The sequence below is a fragment of the Cuculus canorus genome, chromosome 21, assembly GCF_017976375.1.
Source record: "Cuculus canorus isolate bCucCan1 chromosome 21, bCucCan1.pri, whole genome shotgun sequence".
Classification (NCBI taxonomy): domain Eukaryota; kingdom Metazoa; phylum Chordata; class Aves; order Cuculiformes; family Cuculidae; genus Cuculus; species Cuculus canorus.
In genome coordinates, this window is record NC_071421.1 from 3,324,156 (window position 1) to 3,349,530 (window position 25,375).

General features: G+C 49.0%; 1 protein-coding gene across 3 annotated transcripts in view; it reads right to left on the reverse strand.

Annotated features, from left to right (window-relative positions):
- The window catches only part of MEGF6 (multiple EGF like domains 6), a 92,530-nt gene extending 67,383 nt beyond the window's left edge, over positions 1–25,147 (reverse strand). For all 3 annotated transcript variants that reach the window (XM_054085572.1, XM_054085571.1, XM_054085570.1), the window contains exons 1-4: positions 22,108–25,147; positions 19,458–19,592; positions 16,197–16,306; positions 7,323–7,427 (exon numbers count right to left, since the gene is read on the reverse strand). In XM_054085572.1, the coding sequence (XP_053941547.1) occupies positions 7,323–7,427; positions 16,197–16,306; positions 19,458–19,592; positions 22,108–22,193 (436 nt within the window). In that variant the 5' untranslated portion in view covers positions 22,194–25,147. The remainder of the gene's footprint in view (positions 1–7,322; positions 7,428–16,196; positions 16,307–19,457; positions 19,593–22,107) is intronic.
- Positions 25,148–25,375: the final 228 nt, after the last annotated feature.

Consider the following 25,375-nt stretch of genomic DNA (forward strand, 5'->3'; position numbering starts at 1 on the left):
GAGAGACCGAGGGTCCAACAGGTGCCCCTGCAGCCAATGGGAATGAAAAAAGGTTACAGAGGCCCCACGAACATTGGATTATGCAAAGAAAAACCATCTGCACAGCTACACGCAGCACACGTGTCCATATCAGCCACAAGAAACTGAGGTCCTATAAAATTAAGCACATCTGAGAAGAAACCAATCACACTGCAACTGGGAAATCTCACCCTAGAACAGCCAGGGCTGCTTGGACCATCCTTTTGGTCCAGAGCTGCTCCTGCTGCTGAACGCTTGCCGAGCGCCCGCTTCCAGCCGCTGTCACTCCTGGTTTCAGGTTGGATGGGGCTTGGAGCCCCTGATCCAGCGGGAGGTGTCCCTGCTCGTGTCAGGGGTGGAACTGGGTGGGCTTTGAGGTCCCTTCCAACCCAAACCATTCCAGGATCATACGGTAGGATTCTATAATATCTTGGCATTCCTTTCCATGCACACACAGATCTATGAACTACAGCGTTAATATAAAACTATAACACATCTGCGATCAGTGAACACAAGCAAAGCACTTGGGAAACCTGAGGATAAAACAGGACAAACAATCTCCCTAAGCTTGTTCTTTGAACTTGGTGCCACATTCTCACGGAATGAGGATTCCCATATTCAGAGATACAATTTTCCATTTAAATTTCGTAACGCACCTAGCAGTAAAAGTGCTTGTAACAACCCCCTTTGCTGGACGCTGCTATCCTGGATTTGTTTCTATGGGTTTTCAGTGGGAGACTCCCTTCCTCCTCCTTCTCTATCAAACCCCTCGCTCTGGGTTAAGGCCACACGGAACAGTGAGCATCAGCCCAAGGCAGAAACCTGCATTGCACCACAGGAATGCACAAGCACTTGAACTGGGATCAAGGAAAGTGTCCTCCCTTTCTCACATAACTCTTATTAATTAAACCCATGGAGCGGGAACCCTCCAAGCATCCTCCCAGAAAAAAAAAAAAAAGGCATTTGTAAGGACTGAGATCTCGACATGTGTTTGTTTCTTGAATTATTAAACACATCGTACCGTAGCGCAGAGACCACAGAGAAGAAGGGAGAGACTGAAACACAACAAATGAAGCAGAAATTAAAGGCAAACCTGTGGCTGAGGTGGAGATAAGGAGCTGGTTAAGAGATGTTATCAGCTGCTAGAAGCCCCAGCCTTAAAAAGATTACTTGGAAAAGAAGGAACATAATGCATTAAAAAGAAGTGTTTTCCACCCTTTCCAAATCCAGAAATTGAAAGCAGAACATCCCAACGATTTATTACAGATCGCACCATGTATTTAAGCATAAATTAATTCTTTACATTCCAGGAAAGTTCGCAGCTCTGCTTATCGGTTCAGCTTGGCCTTCATCTTCCACTTCACTCACTAAAAGCACCCATTTTGGCTGGAACCCATTCCCTTGTGCCTGTGGCCAGCGTGGATCCCTGCACCACCAATTTGCATGAGAACCCCAGAAAACGAGGTAGGGTCACATGTCCTAGAGTTAACCTGCCTGGTGTCCTTTCCCTTCCATACATAAACCAGCCAAAGGCCAAAGCGAGAGCTGCTAAGGCGGGCAGCCGGAGACTGAAGAAGCCCATCTCAGACGTGCCGGCTCCCCTTTACGGGTTGGGCCAGGCTATGGTTCGCTCTCATCCCCTCTCATTCCAAGATCCCAGCCAGCTGGCTGAGCCATTGTAAGCTTGGGATGGCCCTTGGCTACCTGATCTGGGGATTGTCTCGTCTTCTCCAGCAACAGTCCAAGGATTCAGCATTAATTCAGTCCATTTGGCACCCATGTATCAAATTCCTCTTATTCCAAATTACACGACGGGATCCCAGTGGCCCATTTTCAGACCGGAGTATTTTTCATTGCTTGGAATCTGTACTCCTATATAAATATCCCTTGACTCACCTCCGTGCTCTGATTTTCAAGAGACGGTTTATGAGAAGAAATTACTTAGGGTAGACTACACAGCTGTCAAAAATGTCCAGTTTGCAGGACCCAGCTCTTGCTCAACTTTGCAAGTCGCTGAGGTTTTGCAGATACAAACCCCCTCATTTTAATTGGTCACAGCTGGCTGCAAACCTGCACGGAAATCCTTGCGAGGAGATTAGGATGGAGCCTGACATTTCGCCATGGTGCTGGCACTGTGATAATGAAGGAGGTGATCACAGGAGGGGCTGAGGAGTTTCAGCCCTCACGGAAAGGAAAACACTTCCCTTTGAAGATGCCATCCAGTACTTTACATGACTTGGCCCAAGGTACGAAGCCCTCAACACGCAGTGTGGATTTGGTCTTCTCCAGATGGCACAATAAGCAGTTTCCTTCCAACCTCTTTTTACCCCTGACAGATCGTAACGCGAGGAGCGGTAAAGATCTATATGAGAATTCCAAACCAGCGCAATGTCAGTGATAGGATTCCTCTCTCGCTCATTTGCCAAAATCTAAGCAGAGGGCTATAACTCTTCTAAAGAACTTGAGCCATGCATTTTCTGTCACCCAATATAATCACCTCTTTTAAATGATAATGAAATCCTTAATTCTTGGGTTCGACCCAAGGAAAGCTTGAAAAGAACAAAGAAAGCCATATTTTGAATTCACTAAAGCCTTTAAAGATTTCAGTCTCTTAAACTAGCAGCTCTCCTCACCCACTATCATGTTCCTTTAAACAAACATGTCAGTAATATTTTTGCCTATGCATACGTTCCATCACTCATCGACGAAGCTGGACAACTTTAAATGTGTCAGCGTACGTCCAAAAGGCTGTTTGCTGTACTCCAGTTCACCTTTAGAAACTCAAATCCTATGAACTATGAAGTTATTCACAGAGTAACTGCCCTGCATTTACATCCAGATTTGTAAAGCCGTGGTTGTGCCAGGCAGCTGGTGATAAAAGCTGCGTTATGTGCCTCGGTGAAAGGCGCTGGACCCTGGAATTCCCTGCACATGGAAGTCAAGGAAACTTGGGTTTGCAGGTACAGCCCCAGCTCCTCCCCCAGTTTCAGTATATTTTCCCTTTTCTTCAAAGCTCACTTCACAACAGATTTAGTTGGACTTTTTTAATTGGATAAACCCCGACACAGCCTTGGCTCATTTCCTCTCACCGACCTTTTCAAAGGGCTCCGTGCTACCTGTTTGCCAGCTATTAAATACCTAACGCTTGGCCGATGGACAAGCAGATAGCGCAGGACGAGGCTGAGCTCTGTACAAGCCGTCCTTGTTCCACTGTTCCTGAGCCAAAAGGAGAGAAAATCCCGGCAGGCAGAGTTGCACGGCAAAGCTGCAGACTGGCAGAAACCTCCTTTAAGTTCAGACTCTGTTCCCCTCTGTGGCAGAAGGTGAAGCCTTTGAATCAGGAGGCCATTTATAAATAAAAGTATTGAGACTTCTTGGCTGTTGGAGGAGTGTTCTGCTTAATTTAGCCCTGGTATTATTAACAGTGGATTCTCTCCAAAGAGCTGCCAGCTGAAGAACAATTGCTGCTATTTAATCCCACAAACGGATTTTAAACCAGCCTTGTGAACTGTAAACCCATGAAACATCGAACACAATACGTTGCTACTGTCATTCTGAAACTGGCCCTGGGGTTCCCTTGGACCAGGGAAGTCACTCAAGTCCATACAAGCACTATCGCACGTGCACACACTCGCTGGTGGCATCTTTCCATCTCGGAAAGAAGCAGCTGGCTCCTGGATCCAGGATGAGTTTACAAGGTGCTTTCCGTTGCTTGCAAAGACAAAACCTTTCCCTTTTTGACCTCAAAACCTATGAGGGCTTTGCAGCCCTGCATTACCTTTTGAAAACCACTCTCTGGTCCACTCAGCAAACCCTTCTCTGCCACCCCTCTGCGCAAGCAGCCCGTGCCCTAACACACCCAAAGGCTTCCAGCTGAACAGCTCCAAGAGATTAGCAGGAGAAATAGGGTCATTAGTCAATCAAACAACACTGAGGGCACGTCAAATGCTTGTGTAAATGAGGGCAGCGCTCTAAAAGAGAGAGAGAATAATGGCCTCCACGAAGCCATTTCAGCTGGCCTTGCAAAAGCAGACACTAATCAAGGCCCTGCTTGCTTACAGTTGACCTCTCCTTTGTGCAAAGTTAAAGAAGGTTTGGTCTGCCCTATCCTTCAAAACACAGCCGGGCTAATTAGGAAGGGTCCTGGCCCTACAGCACAGCAAAGTTCCCACACAAGAGCCCCAGAGCCTGAGTGTTGCTGAAACGATCCACTCCACCGTGAAGTTTGCAGTAAGCAAACGTTGAAGGCAAGCAGCTGATTTACAGTACGAGATGCAAATAACCCCAACCCTCGTGCTCCCCATCCCATGGCCGGATGGTCCCTGCCTCAAACGTGTGACCCTTTCAGCACGCAGAGGTCTCGGGCACTGCCAGAGCCGCTCGGCTGCGTTCACTCGGGTACATTGAGTTCACCAAAACCAGACCCCGCAGTGTCGGGTGGTCTGAGCATCCCAGGGCAGGCTTGGAGCAGAGCCCAGGTTCTCTCACCCCCTCTCCCTCCCAGCAACGAGCCCTCTACAGAGAGGTCATTTATGCCCACACGCAAAGAAGGGAGCTCCTAAAGAGTCTCAGCCCAAACCAAAGCTCAAACACTCCATTTACAACCCTTTCATCTACCAGACATGGAAGATAATGAAGCAGTTCAGGACAACCCAAGCTGCTTCCTCCACGCAGAAACAGCCCCTACAGTCGCTCTAACACTGTTGAGCTCAACCTCCATCTCTGGATTGTTGCACCAGCAAAGCCCCACTCGTCACAGGTAGGAGATGCGACGTTGCTGGGTGAGGGAGGGCAGGGAAGAGAAGAGAAATCCCTGCGCTGACAGCACTCTACAGGATCAAAAAGCCACTGAGATCCGAGAGGCAATAGAAAATGTGTTGAAAGTCCAAATGGGTAAACAAGATGCATAGCAGACCTTCCTAAAAAACCATGGGCAGTGCTACCACGAGGTGCGTTCAAAGTGAGAGGGTTCATGCCCAAATATTATCACTTTCAACAGCTCAGGAGTGCAGGAAGGCCAGCATCTCATCCCTGGAAGCCAGACGGATTGGGTACTGCCTGCTCTCCAGCCAGGGTAAACACAGGATTGCTGCTGCTCTCAGCCAGCCAGTAAAAATATCCCATGCTGAAAGGTTTGATAGGAGTCTGGCCAGGACAGGGAACGTCCTGCCTCTAAAACAAATACATCTCTGTTTCTTTCCAGAAAAGAAAAAGCGATACCATTAAGATCAGACAGAGAGATTTCTGGAAGACAAGTGACACCACAGAACATCGCTGAAGCAACTTCATTCACTCTGGGCTATTTTCACAGAATCTTAAAGTCATAGGATGGTTTGGGTCCTTAAAGCCCATCCAGTTCCACCCCCTGCCATGGGGAGGGACATCTCCCACTGGATCAGGGGCTCCAAGCCCCATCCAACCCAGCCTGGAACCCCTCCAGGGATAGAGCAGCCACCACTGCTCTGGGCAGCCTGGGCCAGGACCTCCCCACCCTCACGAGAAATCATTTCTCCCTAAGATCCCATCTCAATTTCCCCTCTTTCAGATTAAAACCATTCTCCCTCATCCTATTCCTGCACTCCCTGATCCAGAGCCCCTCCCCAGCTTTCCTGGAGCCCCTTTCAGCACTGGAAGCTGCTCTAAGGTCTCCTCGGAGCCTTCTCTTCTCCAGGCTGAACAACCCCAACTCTCAGTCTGTCCTTGTACAGGAGATGTTCCAGCCCTATGTGGCCTCCACTGGCCTCACTCCAGCAGATCCATGCCCATCAGAAACCCTCTGGATGGCAGCCAAATTCGTCCCAGTCAGATGCTAAACAGCTCCATTTTGTTTTTCAACAAGGTATCAGCATCTCAAATACCAGCAGAGCTTCTCTTATAGCTGACAGAGAGGAAAATTGATTCACTGAGTAACCATTGTGTGCCTTTCCCCAAAGCCCTCCCACCTTATCTTTAACATCCAGCACCAATGTTGACTGACCAGCACAGAACTTAACCCCCAGAGTGAAAGAGAAGATGAGAATCCAGACAACTGGGTTTCCTCCAGGAATTTCTCCAAAGAAGTATTTACCAAAAAAATAATTTAGAGCAGTCAATATGAAATGAAGATGAAGGGAAAGATGAGTTTGTGGCTGGGATCTTCCCGTACTCTCAGTCAGCACATTCTCTGTGGCAAAGACCGTGGCTTTCGAAAAATCATATGAATAATGAAAAGCATCAGGAGACATAAAAAAAAAAAGTCAATTCTCTACCAGCCAGGGCTAAACCAGCATTTTCATTCGTCTTTGAGTTTTTCAGGGGCAACATCTGTTTAAAAGCAGCATGGAAACAAAGGTTAAAACTTGAAAGCTAGGAAAGCTTTCTGAAGATGCTTGCAAAGTAACTAATTTTGCAAAATAAACACTTTCCCCAGGGAATTATCTCCATCTCCATAGATTTATCTTTCCATCATCTGCAGACAATGAAAATGCTCCACCACCTGCAGAGTCTGCAGCTATGGAGTTGGGGTCTCTCAGCTGGAGCAGCTGAGGCTTGGGGAAAGCAGCCCAAGAACATAAACCACTCTTCTTGTCAATCTTCCGGTGCCGTTCATGCCCACCACATGCCCCATCCAAAAAATTCACTGAGGATACATGATCATATTGATGCCCTTTCTCTCTACACCAGCACAAGGCACATTTGCTCCTACCGTACATATAGCATAGAGAACCACTCCAGCCTTTAGCGGTTCTTTGCTATAGACTATCACCTTACCACATCAGAACATCTCTGAATTACCAACCCAGGAAACCCAATAACCTTCAAGAAAGAATTTGTACATTGCACACAGGTTAATTAAATAAAGCTTAGCAGCCCCAGAATAAAGCCCAGCCAAAGATATAACTGATGGAGCCAGGCAGAGCTTAACTACTTTCCCTTCTGCTGCGGCAGCCCACGGCCACGCTCCCCTGGGCAGAGCTTCACTCCACAGGCCATGACCCCAGGGTTTCTTTGTTTGACCCAACTTTAATCAGCTTCCTTCTCTGATTCCAGCAAATTCCTCTGCTGATGGCAGTCAGGAATAAAGGCTATTGTACAATACGGAGCTATGTTGCACAGCAAGCCATGATAAGCATTTCCTTTCCAAACCACCCAAGTTCCCCAAACACAAGAAACGGCGGCCAAAAAAGGTAGAGAGGAGACTACTGGAGTTTTGCAGATAAAGCAATGGCTAGGATAAAAAAAAACCAACATTGGGGCATCCCTCGGTCTTTATGTCCTCCACTTCTGACTGAAAATTAAAGAAAGAATTAGAAAAGATCACTTACCGTACTGACAGCGAGGTCCTTGGAAACCAGTGGCGCAGTGGCAGAGCTGCGAGGATCCCTCCGTGCATTTCCCACCGTTGAAACAAACCCCATCACTGCAGACCGCTGCGAGGAGAAGGGAGAGCATAAATGCCGAGATCAGGATCGGACGTGTACATGCACCAATAAAAATCCATTCACTGATCGAGCTGCCGCAGCCCTGGAGCAGATCGGAGTAGTTCTATACTCCGATTCAGTTCAACAGTTCAATACTGTTGAACCACTTTTGAAAGTCAAGTCGTTCCGCTAACAATGCGATACTCAAACAGCACATACAGTCTCTTAAAATTTAGGATAGGAAGCAAAATACCTTGGGCAATGTCTCAGGGCTTTTCTTGAAGCGTGTCTAAGCGAGAATTCACCAGAAAACATCAACAGAGCTGTAGAGTTGTGGAGGGAATAACACTTTTCCAGGACAAAAGTGGGTGAAACGGTCAGAAAATGACTCATGAAGATCTTGTGGCAAAACAGACAACTTATTTATTTTGAAATTGGAGGCATCTTTCAGGAACAAACCCCGAGAAGCTGCTTTCCACCTCTCCACCGAGCTTTCCTGAAGAGCTGGCTGCCCAAACACGGCGTCACCTTCTGAACGGCCGAGAGGATGAAATGGAGCTAAACTGTACGTGCCTGAGCAGCCACGTTTCTCTGTTCTCACCAAGTGAAGTGTAAAATGGACACAGAGACAGAGAATGCTCAATTAGGCTTCTGAAATTCACCTTTTCAAATCATCTCAATAAAGCCTCAAACACGGATAGGTTTTTCCAGTGAAACGTATATTTCTCATAACTCATGAAACGCACCCAATGCTTTATATTTCCCGCTGGAAAACAGTGGCCTCAAAAGGAGAAACATTAACAAGTGATGTTGGCATGTGTGCCAGGCTTTGTCAAAGTGTAAGGACACAGAAAAAGCTCCCATCTTCCTTTTTAAGTCCATCAAAAGATGCAGACGATGACATTTTCTCTCTATTCACTGATCTGGACATAGCCGTGCTGCCAGCCAGCTCTTTCCTTTCTTTTTCCTTCACCCTCTCCTTCCCTTTCCACCCCCATTCAACAAGCTGTAATGCATCCCAAGAATGAAGGGATCAGCTAGGAGTATATTTCACGATCTCCATGGCAAATCAGAGCAAGAAGAGCTTTACCTGCCTGCACGGTGCGAGAGATGCTGCGGAAGCACCGGGTCTGCAGTTCCAGTTTCCAAACCCCTTGCTCAGCTCAGGCTGGATTGCAGACAGCCCTGGGCCAAGAGCAGCAACGGGACCTGACACCTTACAGCTTCTGCATCCCGGGAAGGGATGCTCTCCAAGAGCCAAGTGTGTCACTGCCACCTGTGTCGGTGGCCCTCGTGTCCCATTGAGCCGGTGGGTGGATCTAGGGAACATAATTATTTCAAGTAGCTGCAATCACAAAGGCAGACCTGGCAATCCCAAACCTGCTGGCTTAGATTTATTAGAAAGAACACAGAAGGCAGGCGTGGAGACAAATGCCGACGGAGCCAAGCGCAGCTCACACTGCGGATGGTGTGCCGCTGCCCCGCACGGTCACCAACCGAAGCCACTTGCCAGCAGAATAAGTGAACCATCAACCTGCAAACACATCCTGCGTCCTCAGCAAGATGCCACACCTCCTCTGCTGAAGCAGAGATGGATTTGCCAAATTGGCCTTTGGCTTTAGTGGAAACAACTCGGAGGAAAACGAGCACTGTGTTTTTATCCTGCTAGTGGCGTTGGGGGTTATTCCAGCCCCAAGGCACGCACGGGGACGCGGAGTGGCTGGTTAGTGTGAGCCGGGTTAGTGACCCCACTCCAGAGCCCTGGTCAGAATCGGCCCCAGCCCAGTGTAGCCGGTTTTGCCGCAGCAGCACATGTACATACAGCATTTCCTTGTGCTCAGGAAAAGCATCTTCCAGAATAATGCCAAAACCAGCCTCGCCTCGAAACTTCAGCGGTCATGCTTTCTTTTAAACGACCAAATTGTTTGAAAGCCAAGGAAAAGAATGCTTCCAAGGATTCTGCTTTGTAAAGAAAAAGCCCAAGGTGTTTCAAACAGATGGCAGAGTCCCACGTGCTCCTGGCCACTCTCATGATGGGTCTGCAACTCCTCGTGCCAAACTCACATCACGGGAAAAACCACAGAGCAGCATCTCCTGTGTTAACATTACCTGGGCTCACAAGTGCAGACAGACCAAATTAATTAACAGATAAGTAAAAACTCCTTGAAAAGCCATTCTCTCGTCTCTAAAGCTGCCAGTTTTGTGCGTCCCCTTAAGGAAGAAGTTACAGAATTCGATACCTCTCCAACAGGCACAGCCTGAGAGGCGACAGTCAGACGTTCGGTGAGACCCCAGTAGACACCTGGGCTGACAGAGAAGTCCCCAGCAAGAAGGCTCCAGACACTGCTCAAGGCCAGGGATGAAACAGCACCTTTGCCGTTATCGCCTGAACATACAGAGCCTGTGATTAAATTACAAACCTATGCAGAATATGGGACCACCTGAAAGCAATTATAACAGCGCTCCCTGGGCTGAGGTTTCCACACGCAACTGTCTATAAATTTCCCCTCCTCTTTGCAAGCTGGGAGCCCCCGGGTTCTCTTCCCATTCCAGCTAAAGCTGTAACTAATTAGCAGCAGAAAAAGCAGGTCTGTGATTACACATTTCACTTTGTGTCATTATAACTCGGGAGGAAAGGCACCCTGTGCAGGCTTCAAAAAAAATGGCTCTAAATGCTTGGCACAAACCAATCCGTGCTTACTCCAAAACACCAATTGTGCATTCAGAAGGAAAAGGAATTGCAGATGGGAACAGTGCAAGGAAGTGTTTGCATTTCTGGGGTATGCTGGCAGGACATTTTGTGCCCATCTGCAATGTTACCAAGACATTTCAAAGATATTTTGGAACTTTAAGACACAGACACAAAACCAGAGATGGGGAAGAGCAGGTACCACTGGCACAAGAGAAACCCAGCGCTTGCTGGTGTACGCTTGGCTGTTGGATGCAGGAGCTCCCTGGCAGCCGATTCAGCTCCAGCTCAACAGCCGGAGCGATAACTTCAGCTTGGTTCAAGTCTTATTCTCACCAACATCCAAACTCCCCAAACTTTACACCTTAGATGCACTGGAGCTGAAATACTTGAGTGTCTGGGTTGGCTCTTTTAAGGACCTGATGATTATCTAAATCCCCCCTCCAAAAAAAAAAGATTATTTTGTAATACAAAGGTGGCATTGAAGTCCTAACACCCCTCTACCCAAAGTAATGAAACAGTGATGAAATGTTGATGCAGAAAGCCAGTTATCTTCTCATCTCAAGGTTTAGTCACCACATATCCTTGGGGACCATGGCGATCCCATATAAATCCCATGCTGGCCTGAATACTGGAACCTGGGAAACTCTCTCCCAAGCATCCCACTCAGCTGAGCCACAACAATGCCCAGGAGTGCAAACACTGTCCCATACGTGAGGGTCATGGCAAGGTAGAAGGAGCTCCTGGCAGCAAGCATTTCATTGCACCTTCCCACCTCCAGGTGTGCACCTTGATCTTCTAGGGCTGCAGCCTTAAGTTTTTACTAGCTCTAGTCTCAGCGAGAAGGGCTGTCCGCTTCTTTCTCCCTTTCTTCCAGCCCTAAACGCTATGAGACAGAATTGACCGAGTCGCCACATTACATAATACAGTGGTTTTCCCTGTATCTTTCACCTCAATCACCTAAAAACGGGGTGGTAGGCAGGGTCGCAGCCCAGCCGCGCGATGCCCCGTTTGCCCTCAGCACTCAGCCCTCGGTTCAGTAAAATCCAAAGCACAACAATGGAAAATATTAGAAGCAATTGCAGAGACACAAATGAGGGATTAGGAGATAACGGGTGTTATTCTTGGCTGTGGCCCAGATTTCCTGAATGACCAGGACAATTCCCCGCTCTGTGCTTCAGGCTGGCACACAGAGTGGAAATCATAATAACCTACTTCCCAGCCCAGTGGGCTGAGGGGCCGGCGGGTCTCCCTCCCCTGCGCCTTCCAAGCCTTCTGCAACCCAGCTCCTAATTCAGAGCGACATCGTTTAATGTGATGGAAATATGGTAAAAGGGTAACGACGCTGTCCTGGGCAACGAGAAAGAAAGGAAGACTTACAGAAAGCATCACCTTCTTCTGTTTGAAATGCCAGGCAATGTCCTTGGCAAGGATTTAGCAAGGCAGGAGATGATGGAGAAGAGCATGTCTCCTACAAGGTAGGGACCCACGGAAGTACAACGCAGTCCTCCTCTGCGAGGACAGAGATGGTTCCCAGGGGAGCCTGTGTTAGAAGGTTAACCAATACCAGGCTTGATCCCAGGAGAAAGGTTCAGAAGTTCAGTAAAAGCCTTTCAGCTGACAAAACAATGAGCCTCCAGGAGCCAAGAGGGGATGAACAAAGGAAAGTCAGCCTAATAGGGAAATTAAATTGTTAACCGAACACATTTCCTGCCGAGTCTTCCAACCTGTATCACAAATAAGGGAGCTGTGTTCCCGGACATAGGCTCAGCAGCTCCTGCGCACACCTGCCAGCGCGGCCAGGCTCCCGGGGCGATGCAGCGAGCCGGGCTCAGCCGTGCCTGCGGAGCGAGTTCAGCTACTGCAACCAGCCCCACAGAGCGCCCTGCCCGTGCTCGACAGATGCTATGCTAAGCTAGGCTGAGCTGGCAGGAAGAAACGCGGTTCAGTGCCGGGTAACTCGCACTGGAGCCTTCTAATAGGCCACTTGTGACTTATAAATGTTGCTCTTTTAATGAGGCGATTAAAATCCAACTGCTCTCTACTCAGCCTTTGGGGATGCTCAGAGGGGTTTTTGCTGCGTCTCAGACTCTGACGCGTCCTTCCACCTCCTCAACAAAAGTTAATTCTCCCTCTTCACCGTAGGGCCAGGCTCTGCCTCTACCTGAGCTAAAAATCAGAGCCAAGCATGATCCTAACAAGGGCTGGGTAAAAACTCCATATCAAGACAGCTAAGGACAACAACCAAAGCTTTAGACTAGCAGATCAAGCCAAGTTCCTCCAGCAGCTCCACAGAGGTATCTGAAGAGTGAACGGCACTGCAACCGTGACGAGGTCACCAGTGCTAAACCTTCCAGTAAGGGTCTCCTCTTTAGCCTTTTCCATACTCATTGCTGTCCTCGGTGCCTTTCTGCCTCATCGTGTCCTTTCTGGACATGGCAGGGGCCGCCCCAGGAGCACAGACACGGTGTCTGCAGCTGAGCCCCAGCTCTTCCAAGCAGACCAAGAGCTAAAGGCTTAGTGGGACTCAGCTTTTCAACATCTTGAGCTGAAAGTAGAGATCGTGGGGATTACCAGACATGTAGCCCCTTGTCCTAATCAGCAAGGGCTTTAACTCTGTTATTGAACCCATATGGAATGCAAGTAGCACCTCGGAGGCCACTTGAAACTGAGAAGCTTAGTCTGAAAATCAACCTATCTGTAATCAGACAGGGAAAGAACCTGATGCCATGCTAAAAATGCAAAGGGTGTTTTGACTTCTGACCTTTATCCTTTCCAAACGAGACTAAGTGGATGAATGCTCCGAGACAGAGGGCAATGGAAACGCAGTAAGACCTCACACTTCTTCTACCAGCAGAAGAGGCGGGACAAAAACCAGGCACGCTGCGAGGGAACCGGGCACCCTGCCCATAGAAGGTGAGAGCCGACAGCCTCAGGGCGTTAGGAGCAAGCACAGCTGTCACGATTCCAGATGGCACAGGAGGAGAGGAACACAGACATCAAATATTCTTGGAGTCTCGTGCAATCTCTGTGGAGCCATTACTCTTCAGAACACTATGCTTCAGCGCCGTTTTACAGGGTGTTTCTATGAAATTTTCCACCCCTTTCGAAGCTTCTTGCTCCCAGCAGAGCCCACATGCTCTGAGTCACCGAGTCCTGCCCTTGCAGCTTTGCGCTGGCCATTTGTTCACCTGTAAGTGCTTACAGACACAAACCTGCACGTGAGGAAGAAGAGCACATCCCTTCTTTTCCTACAGCCACCCATCTTGGCAAACAAGGAGCACGCTCGGCACAGTGAACTCTCTTCTCCCTGGAATCAGTGCTGGCTCCGAGAGCCCAAACAACTCGACTGAACCGGTACCCACACACTGGGACCTCCCAGTTCATACTGCTATTTAGCATCACCAGAAAAGCCAGACAGAAGGGTCACGCTCAAACAAGAAGCGAGCAGCAAGCCCTGGCCAGCTAACCAGGAATCTGCAACGGTGATAGTTTCCCCCTAATAAAACATCACACAGTTTGGGTTTTTTTCATTTTTAAGTGATGAGCAGTCCAGTGTTTGGAGGAGAGAGCGCGCTGTAGTGAAGAGATGCCAGCCTCCACGGGAAAGCAAGATAAGATGTCCTTACTGGAGTGATTCCACTACACAGCGTCCAACAGCTCTAATTAAATTGTCAACAGCGATGGCCTTCCCCGCCTTTGTACTCCTGGAACATGATCAATGATCTCTGAAGACAGACAGGAATGGCCACAAATCCTGTTGACGTATTTTGGCATAGCTTCATTGCCTTCAGCAGAGTTCCACCAGCGAGCGCGGGCTGACTCGCGACTGCTACATGCAAAGAGAAAATCCTCTAACATCCATAATGCCCTGGCTGTTTCCCTGCCTCAGCAGTTCATTAATACGTACTGGCTTGTTTCCCCACCCCAGTCTTTCCCACATCCTCTTCTGGTCCAGAATAGGATGTTCCTACTCCTGGAACTACACACAGAAAACAGGTAAACAATGCACATTTAAATGAGAGCAAGAGGAACCACTGCCGAATGCGTGGCAAGAAAATAAACACCAGCAGCTTGCCCGCCACACTGGCAGCATCTGAAATTAATAGGGAGAGTCCAAACATTTCATTTTGTCTCCAAATGAGCTGGATCTCCCTCTCTTTCTCATTCCAGCCTAGCTGTGCGGTGAGCAGCCAGTGAGAGCCCTGCCTGGCCTCCGAGCGCTGCTCCTGACGCTGAAGAGGATGAGTTAAGAGCAGCTTTATTTCCTTTTCTCTGTTCCTTCCTGGATGGAATTACTCACTTCCCCAGCAGGAAAAATCATTACAGAACACACTTTTCTGAGTTCATCTGAGGCTTTTATCTGCTCGCAGCCAAGGGGGTGTTCGGCGTCCATGGAGTTTCCTCTGGCACAGTGGGGATGCTCTCCTTTGGAATAGGAAGAACAAAGATCGGTTGCCAGACACACCTTTTATTCTTTTCTTTGTAAACCTCTGCTTCAAGCATCAAAGTGGAGGGAAGGCACCTGCAGATCCTACAGAAAGAAGATGAGTAGCTGTGGAGACATTTCCCTATGTTGTAGGCCAATTACCACCCAAATCACCTTTACGATGGCATCGGACACAGCTAGCGTTCATTGGGCAGATCCCAAATGCTTTGTTAGTTCATCCACCCATTACTTAAAACAAAAGCTGCTTTTCTATGGTGAGGGTAGAGGAGCACCTCCAAAGGGTAATTCAGAGATCAGAGCTCCATCACACAACCAGGCGGAGAATTAATAACAAAGCACACAGAGCACGTGTGATTCTGCCTTGACGGTGACATTCATTTCTACACATACGTTCAGAGAAACCTTTGTTTGATTCAGGAGAAGATTTTCCTTTGCTCTCAACATCTCAAAAGCCAAGTTTTGAGTTAAATATTTCCCCAGCTGGATGTGGTGTACAGGGGAAGGGGCTGGGAGCAACGCAGCATCTGCCTCCCGTGCCAAGCAGCACAGCCTGGAGGGGGAGGCGGGAAGGTGGGGCCCAAGAGGATAATGCTGCCTCTGTCTTCTGTAATAATAGCATAAAATCATCTGAAATACTAATATTTGCACATCCCTGGCCTGTCTCATGCGCAAATCTAAATACATACTGCACAGCTGGGAAGTAGACACTTCCACGCCTGTTTGCAGAGTTACGCTGGAGCAGACACAAGAGAGGAGGAAACTCGGCCATAGAAAGCAGAAAGCTGAGGTTCTGCGTCTCTGCTTCAAACCTTATGAGTGCCATCACTTCATCCGCCCTGGCAGCTTGGTTTCTCCTCCAAGGCAACATCTCTTGCTGGATCCCACCAATCCTGAACCCGAACGCCCACCCTTTGGCTAAAGGAGGGAAGAGACGACGGGAGGTCAGCAGAGATCTCAAACCTCTGGCAAACCTCTAATAATAGAACTTGTACCTGACACAAACACCTTTCCTGAGCAGCTGAGGAGTTGCATCTCTTTACCAGTAAGTCTGACTGACTTCTGCTCGGGCCATGGCTCAGGATGAGGAGCACACTCCATCCAGCGACCGCGCTCGCAGCCGATCTCCAGCACAGCACTGAGGTCCAACGTCTCAGCTCGTGTGTAACGAGGCAACGGCCACCTCTTTCACAGAAGCGGCTCTCTGATACCGAGTAAGAACCTAGCCAGGAAATTAGCCACCACTGGCATATCCCATCACACCAGGACTTGGGTCACAGTTTCCAGCGCTTCTGCCAACGGCACCATTTGAAACACCAGTTTGGACTGGGTTTTAAGCATTTAGGAGCACTGGCAAGTGGATGAATGAATGTGACTCTGAAAACCCTTTAATGCTGCGATAAAGAAATTCTACAAAAAGGCGAAGCATCACACAACGTTCCCCAGGAAACTGGAGAAAAATCCTTTTGACGCACAGCTAAAATAAATAAAAAGTAAAAAAAAATTTAAGAAAAAAAAAACCCCAAATCTAATCTTCTAAAAGACATTTCTCCAGCACTAGCTGCAGGCACACGGCCCTCAGCCGGAACCCAACAATGCCAGGGGCAACGGAGGAACCGCATCCAAACAGCGTGACACTTACGGTAGAGACAGCCGGCGTCGCCTCCGAGCTGGGCCCATCCCGGGCAGCACCGGTACGCGGTCTGGAATCCCATCTTGTACGCCTGCCTGTAGCCCGTGTAATACGCCGTTCTGAAACACAACAAACCCAGATACCATGTAATCCCAGCAGAATGAGAAAACTGGGAAGAACAGAAGCTGTAACTCTACCTGACACTATAAATGAAATGAGGAATATGGGTTTCAAATGTGCTGACGCTTTTTTTCCACCTAGTCTAGCAGTGATGGTTGATGCTAATAAAAATACTGCTGAATTCACTTTAATTGGGAATAAGAGACTGGATTGTCCAGGTTCTCATACACCCCTGGACACCCCTGACTCTTTTCTCCTTTTTTAAGCCCCGAGCCCCTCTTCAACTACTCATTAAGAAAGAAAATTCACATTTTTAAGAACAAGAGGTATTTCAGCCCAGCTTTAGTGAGCATGAGCAGGGGTCTGCAAGAGGCTGTTGAGGTAAAACATCATCAGGATCCTGGTAGGAATACTGAGTTCCTCTAAAAGCTCTCCAGGCTGTGTTAAACAGCAAAGCTCCTACGGCTCAGGGCCGGCAGAAGCGATTCCCTCATGGAAAGGGCTTTCTCCTCCTTCATTCTCCTTCCCCTGCGATAAAGCTCACAGCGGTGAGCTCAGCGCCACAGCCAGCACCACCGGAGACATGAGCACACCTCTCCCATCCTCCAAGAAGAGCTCGAAGCCCTCTCCATCCCAGCCCAGCACCGGGAAGCGCAGGGAGAAGCCGAGGGTCCCTTTAACAACCCTGCCTGGTTCCCTCCAAAGTAGGGATTGATCTGCAACATAAATAAAAGTGACACTTCTTTTTTGCCCGGAAACCTGTTGTTGTGTGTGTGTGAAAACTGAAACAGGGCTAAAACTTTTGAAGCTGATTTTTACAAAGCTCCTTTGGCAGAACATGAAACTACTCAACCAAAGCAAATCAGACAAACAACAACAAATATTTGGCACAGCAGATGTGTTGTACATGTCCACTGAAAATATTTACCCTAACTGGGGTGAGTTGTTTGATTTTGTCTGAATGTGTCTACAAAATAACCTAAATAACGGTGAACCATTGATTCCCGAGCAGGAAACCTTCAGTTGCTCCTCCGTGCCAGACGGCATACGGGAGCACAGCTGAGAAAAATAAAAGCGGATACCAATCCTTTTTTGTATGAGCTGTTAACAAATTATGAAGGAAACGCTCGTGTTCCAGAAGCAGCTGAAAAAGCAATTTACAGGCGTTCAGGACCGGCACAGACCCATCTGGATGCTCTTGGTGTCAAGAGCCATCACCCAGCCCAGGCAGGGCTTTAATGCCAAGGGCAGGGCGCTTTCAGGAGAGGACACAAAGGGTGTGGGGTGGTGAGTTCACTGCCTGTGCCATTCTAGAAACACCATCCTTTTCACCCAAAAATGAGAAGGACCACATGGCAGCAAGCATCTTCCTCCACCCGCCCTGTACAGGCTCTGAATGAGGAGGAAAAGGCATTCCAAGCAATGCAGGACTAATTCTGACCTCCTTTCTGCCCCCAGCAGCACCTGAAGAGCCTTATCTCCACCAGCCTTGGTGAGCTGGACCAGACCCTTCAGCTCCTTTCCTCAGCCCAAGTGGGTTCTCAAGGAGATGCAAATATTTTGACAGCCTCGGATGCCTGCGGATATCTGGATGCTGCAGACTGGAAAGAACCACATCGAAGATAGCGTATCTTCAGTGTTTCTGTTTTCTTTTGTGTTTTAAGGAGTCCCTGGCACAGAAAATGTCGAATGAGCCAGAACTAATGGAACCCAGGCTTAAATATCCTGCCGCTGGAAAATGCACTTCCAGCCCCACTGGGACAGAGCCATCCTCGCTCCAACTTTTGCTGCTGAGGGCTGAGCAAAGTACTTTCTCTTGTTACTTAATTCGGGGACATTATACAACCAGCAGCACACCCATCGCTTTCCCAGGAGCAAGGAGAAGCCCAGAGGATGCTCAGTCCATCTGCTGAGCAGCCTGGGTCCCTGTCTTGGGAAGCTGCTGACGTTTTGGACCTCTGGCAGCAGCACCGAGCAGTACATCGGGGAAAGCAGGAGCAGACGCTGGATTTTCCTAGTCGCATCCGTGAACTCAAAGGCATCAAAGGCCAATTTCAGACCAGCCCTGTGCTGCTGGAGCTGGGTCTGACTGGAGCAGATCCAGCGGGTGAGCAGAGGCTGCATAGCATCCCTGCGACTGCCGAGACCTGTTCCACTGCCCTCGGTTGCTCGGCACTGGGGAGCTTGGCAGGACATCTTCCATCTATTGGAGTAAGCTTGCTGCAGTGAGGACTCCCCAAAGAAGTTTAGAGAGAGAGGATAGAGGACGAGATCTTGCCTGAGGAAAGTTCTGCTGATGGCCCTTGCACTGTGCTGGCTTTAAAATCCCCTGGGTGAAAGCCCTCACAGCTCCTCTAGGCTCCACCTCTGCATTTCATTAGGAACAGAGTTTTAGCACAACAATATCTTCTGATATTTATAAGGAAGCACAACAAAGTTTGTTTTTTTTCATTTCAGTTCCTTGATTTATGACATTAAACCCATCCATTAAAGAACAAGAGGTGCAGCTGGGTCTGGGGAGTTCCTGGCCTTTGAAGTAGCGGCAGACAGGGCACCTATCATTTCAAAGTCCGCTCTTAAAACACGGTCAAAAGACGGACTCTGTCTGCTCCTTCATTACCACTGCACAGATATCATCACTACAATAATTACTGGCAATTACAAGTTGGGAGGAATTCCTAAAGTCAAGACTTAAAAGCTGTCTCTTGTCCAAGATACTTCTTTGAAACCACCACTGTCATTACGATTTTGTAAAGGCTTGGAAGTGCCCAACGGGGCCAGAAAAGCAGGTGGAGTACAGAAAACTGGGAACGTTGTAGTTTGGCTGCTGCACAGGTAAGAAAAGTGCATTATTTGCACTGTTGTACATGAGATACATGTGCACATGTCCTGGTGAGAGGGAAACAAATCACTGTGAGGGTGGGGAGGCTCTGGCCCAGGTTTCCCAGAGCAGTGGTGGCTGCCTCATCGCTGGAGGGATTCAAGGCCAGGTCGGATGGGGCTTGGAGCCCCTGAGCCAGTGGGAGGTGTCCCTGCCCATGGCAGGGGATGGAACTGGATGGGCTTGGAGCTCCCTTCCAACCCAACCCATCCCATGTTTCTATTTTCATCATGCAAGGAGCAAAACAAGCTTGAAGGAAGAACACGTACCTCCGCTCATAGCCCGTGCACCAGCGCCGTCCTCCGCAGTCCTGCTTCCAGACTTTGAATGTGTGGGTGAAGGCTTGGACGCACGGCTGCCGGTGCCCCACGATCGCCAGCTCCTGCTCCGCGCAGACGTTTGGCCTGGAACAGAGAAACAGAGAAGGACGGGGTCTGCCTGGGGGCGAGCGTGCAGGAATTCCACCACGGAAACAGGCACCAGCAACGGGCAACTTCATTGCCTTACTGACAGAGCAGGAAGATCTTATGTGATATATGGGGTTTGTGTCCTCGTTTAATTTAATTTGTGCAGGGAAAAGAAATCTGCCAGGTCAGCCAGCCACAAGCAGTTGTCAAATGCAGCCTATCCACCTTCCCCCAAACCTCTTGGATTTAAGGCTTTTGCGAACAGGCTGTGATTTAACGGCGTGGCACCGGCACCAAGAGAACAGAGCGGACAATAACATCGCCTGTATTTCTCAGAAACAAGGCATCGGGTCTTTGTGAACGAGTCAAACGTTGGAGAACAACAGGGTGCACATCATAAACCTGTATTTACTGATGCTGCAGGGAGAGGACACGTGGAGCAACCCCAACCTATGGGTCAAGGGCTGAGATAGGAAATCTGCGCTGTCCTGAACCCTTCCTTGAGCCTTCAGATCCACAGCCGGCACCGAGGCTCAGATACGGCAAAAGAAATCTAAAGAATACGGGTTTACAACCTGTAGATAACGGGTTTATAAAGAATAACGGGTTTATTACAGCAAACTTCTGAGAGGCCAGGAAGCTGATGACATTTCGCACCTCTGGGTCCTGGAATGCTCTACAGCCCACTTCAAAAATGCAGCAATTACTTTTCCTCTGATTTTTAGCCTTAAATCAGAAAGGATGGATTAGAAAAGAGGCAGCAGGCTACATGATATGGTAGCACAGTCTTTTCTGTGTTTGTCCACTCTCAGTTAACCAAGGACACGTCTCCTTTCTTTATACTTAGGGGATTATTTTCCTGACACTTGCATTGTGAACATTGGCCTCTTCTGACAGTGTTTGGGGGAAAAAACCTCTTCTGCCGCTAGAAATGACACAGCATTGGATTAACACTGCTTGAAATCAGAGTTCAGTTTGCTGTCTTAGATGCTTTCTCACTCATTCAGAGCTAAGGGCTGCAAGACTAATTCCAGTAAATAAAGTGAATACGTATAAACTCAGTGACTAAGAAAATCAGGAAAATACCATTTGCAATTTATTTCTTTTCTAATCCCAACTCTCTCACCAAATACGAGCCGGGAGTTTTAGCTAAGAAGGAACAGGGAAATATTTGTGCCCAGCTTGAGAAGTCACAAGCCATTCATTATTTGGGACTGTTTCTTTGGCTTCCAATTCTTCAAAAGAGACTGACAGTATTCATCAAAATACTTTGTATACAAGAAGTTAAACTAAATAATTTGGATGTGGTGAAGCACAAATTGCAGCTGTCATCCGCCTGCCCTGGGCCATTCAATTCCACCACGGTTACCGCACGCCCAGCAACGCCTCTGGGATTAATGGCACAGTTCCTTCCTGCTCCAGCTCAGCTCTAAAGCCTCTCGTCACCCCCACATGTGGCCACTGCTGAGCTCCTTGGCTTGCAAAGCTCCGCACACATCACTTCACCAACACAACAGCTAACGGGGACTCTGCCAGAGAAGCTGCTTTATTCCCCGAGCGGCTCCATGCGCAGAGAGTTGATGCGGGGAATAGCATTTCCCGACCATAGGACCTCTCCTCTGGACCTTCTAAAGAAGAGCTGAAGGGAACCACAAGAACAAGGCTGGCAGCAGCACCGCTTTGGTGTAATTTATCACAGCAAAGACAGGTTCTGCACACCCAGACAGTGGTTGTGTGTGCGAGGGCATCGTCAGCAATGCCCCGGTGACGGCACTTCCCAGGCACTGGCACTTTCTCTCCCCGACAATTTGGCACCCAGCTTGTCTCCAGTGTCTCATCCAAGAAGTCCTAAAAGCACTTATCAAGGCAGGAGCACAAAACCCCTGACGTCAGGAGAAAAGGCAGCTTCTTGCACGACCTTTATCTGCAGAAAAAGAGTCCTTTTCCATCAGAAAGTGAAAAACCGGAGCTCGCACACCATGCACCACTGGGGTCATTCACAAACAGAATGAGAGCGATCCCCCGGCTCTGAGAGATCATCTTCTGGCCACAGACCAAACCGGCAAGGAAGTTTTCTAAAGCAGCCAAATCATTAACACCAAACTGTAACTGTAAAATCTAATTAAAATGAATGGACTACGCGCTGCTGAGCAACAGGAAAAGGGGGAAAGAAACACACAAGAAGAAAGATATGTGAAGGGCAATAAAACAGCAGGTCTGTGAAGAAAGGTCAAACAATTTCCCCCACAATCACCTCTTGCGCTCACACAACAGCACCATTCTCAGTAAAATCAGTGAGTTCCCTCCTCCAAGCAGAGACTACCCAGATATTCAAATTCCTACTCTCCTTTACACACATCTGGTACCAGATAAAGACGCACAGAGCAGCCCTCCCTCCCCTCACTCTCCCTGCTCCTTCCTTCCCCTTTGATTCTAAAATCCTGCATTGAGTTTCTGCTTTCCCGTTCTCTGCCCTACGAAAACGCTCCCACTCCCTTTCCTTTCTACTTACATGTGGGGTTGAAGCGTGTTGGCAGAAGCAAGAGCAGATACTCGCAACGCAAGGACGAATGACAGTGCCACCGCGTGAAACCCCATCGCAACAGCTCCTCTTTGCCCAAGGTGCTCCCAGTGGGTGCCCAGAAAATCCCACAGCCTCCTCGAGCGCGAGTTCCCGTTCTCAACTCGACGGTGCCTCTTTTGTGAACAACAACGCTGCAGGAGCACACGGAATCCTTGCCCTGGGAGAGCAGATTTACTGCTCCTGGGTGCTTCCTCCCATATGGGTTCGGCTCAGCAAGTTCCTTCAGTCCATGGGAGATGGTTATAGTGCAGATCGTCCCTGTGTTTTTCCCAAAAACAAACCTGGCTTCTTACAGTCATTTGCTTGCAGTGAAATGCACTGAAGTGACTTTTCCTCCTGGAGTTTGTTCCTCGACAGAGCCCAAAGACCTGGTGGCTCACAACATCTGGGTTCTTTTCAGTAAGGAAGCCCCATGTGGGCTTGGCCGCTCTGAAGTCGCAATCCTCTTCACAAGGCAATGCAAAAATCAGCTCTCAGCAAGGGAAAAGCAAAAGGAGGGGTGCTTTCCCTCGCACGGAGAAATCCACCTCCCAGAGGGCTCTACCAAAAGCAGGCAGAGAGCTGGTTTACCCCATCCTCACAGCTGAATCCATCCTGCAGCCCTCTGGAGATGGGATCGGGTACCTCCTGCACACACGCGCACTAAGAGCAGCTTCCCTGCGTTTCAAAGGAGTAGGAAAACTTCCCTCCTGCCTTCCCCAGGTCCAGCTCCGATCCCTCACATGCTCTCTTGTTTCTTTCCTTGCTGACAGGCAGAAATCCCTCCCACCAGCTGTGTCCAGCCCCGAGCAGAGGAGGGGGAACCTGCAGAACAGTAGCAGAAAGGGGTCGGGTTTGTTTCTCCAAAGCCAACTCTTTTGCACTACCCAAGTCCATCTCAGTGCACACCACCTAACACCTCCTTCCCAGCAGCTCTAAAAACATCCTACAGAGATTTCATCTTTCCTCTGACGGATAACAGAGCTGATCGCTTCCCAAGGAAACTCCACGACACGTAAAACAAAGAGGGAGACATCCAACCTCACTCAGCAGCTCCACTGCTCTTGACACCCCATCCCCAGGGGCAGGAGAGAGGGAGTTGGGGAACAAGACTCAATTGCTCACCACCTTTTCTCACCAAATTCCCTAATGCACATGGAAGCGGCACAAAAAGAGGCGTTGATAAGGGTTTTGCTGAAGCTGAGTGTCCACCAGCTCCAGTGAAATGAGAAATGGGAGAGACATGTTCCCAAGCCTGATTCTGAGATGGTTCACTGCAGAGTTTCCTCTTCCAAAACACTGCTCCAAGTATCCTGGTTGTTATTGCCAGTCTTGGCAGCAACGGTGAGGAGTGAGGAGCTTCCAGAGGGCTGAACTGTCTCTTGCCTTCCTTCCCAGAAGGATGGGCACACAATAGCTGGACACTGTACGACATGGGTGAAGAGAACGGAGCAGGAGCTGCACTAAAACTCTCCTGCCCCGAGAACCTGCTGGCAAACCCTCACTGAAGGCAAAAAGGAAGGCAAGCAGGAGCCAAACACTGCTCCACTGCCCTGCGGTGGCCCAAGGAGAGCTGCCCTTCGGCAAGAGGTGATTTCTGAGAGAGAAGCCAGAGAAGAAGGTTGGGTAGTTCCAGTGGCTGTGTCATGGATGTATTTTGCCACTGGAAGACAACCACTACGTCAAGACTAAAGTCACCAATGAACTGTGCCCCAAAGCTGGCAGCTCTTGGAAGAAACTGAGGCAGCTGCTTTTAACACCTGAACCCTCCCCAAGCCACATCAGTTTTAGGTCAGAGAAAAGAGAAGGGAAGAGGGGCTGAAGTTTCCACTTAAAAGTAAAGCATCTGCCAAGTGTAACAGATGGGAAGACATCATCTTTTATTCTTCTTGGAGAAGAAAGGCAATCACATAAAAATGCTTTTTAACAATAGCGAGAGCTCCAGGATACAATAAATTCAGACCTCTGTTTTCCTGTCAGAATTTTAAAACCTAGGACTTTTCGTACCGTTGGAAACCCTGAGGCTGCTCCCAGTCCTTCAGTGCAAACTCACTGCTGCTACCCAACAGCTCTCCTCACGCCTACCCGATCCTCTCCTTGGGTCCAGCTTTGGCAAGCGGGGTGCTGGGAACGCGGGACCTGGACTTTGATGTCCAGGTGGAACCTGCAGACATCAGGGCACCCAAACAGGAATGGAAGAGGCAAAGGGAGCCTGGCAGGCAGATCCTGGAGTGTGGCTCCCTCTCCAGGACACAGCTCAGTGTCCAGGGATGGGGATTAATGCTCCAGCCACAGCTCCCAGGCTGTGCTTCAGGTGACCACCCTGGACAGGAGACAACTTACCCCCGGCTGGGGTGCAGCAAGAAGGGACGTCTCCGATAGAAAACAGTGCTCTGAGCACGGTGCAAAGTCAGCGAACATAAAGCCAACCCCGTAATTCCTGTTTAAGTCACTCTTTAAAGAAAGCAATGAGGTTTCCCACTTAAAGAGGCTGCAGACAGGACAGCGGAGAACTCGCGAACACATGTGAAAGATGAATATCTGCAACCCAACACGGTCAGTGAAGCCAATTTAATGTGTTTGCAATTTTGTACCATTTCCCAGCACAACCGCCTGCTGGAGATGTCATCCTCTGGCTGCGGGTAAAACAGCCCTGGAAAGGGGTCAAAGATACAATCCAGTTCCATAAATAGTGATGGTATTATATTCAATAACACCAGGGACCACAGAAACATAAATAAGAACTTGCCGTTCATTCTCTACCATTATTTAACCTTCGCTCTCAAGCCTGCTGAACACAGCACAGGCTTTAGGGCTTAAATTTACAGTTCTGTCCCACTTTGTCACCTTCCCGTGCCCCGGCTGCCACAGCACACCTGGAGAATGTACCAGATGGTTATTTAAGGGATTTGTAGATCTAAGGAAGGTTTGATTCACAGTAGCTGTGAACAAGGCTCTGTACATACACTGTACATCCATCCCCAATCACCGCATCTCCCCCAATCACCGCATCCCTCCCCAATCACCGCACCTCCCTCCAATCACCGCATCCATCTCTAACCACCGCATTCCCCCCTAACCACCGCATTCCCCCCTAACCACCGCATTCCCCCCTAACCACCGCATTCCCCCAATCACTGCATCCATCCCCAGTCACCGCACCTCCTTCCAATCACCGCATCCCCCCTAATCACCGAATCCATTGCCAATCACCGCA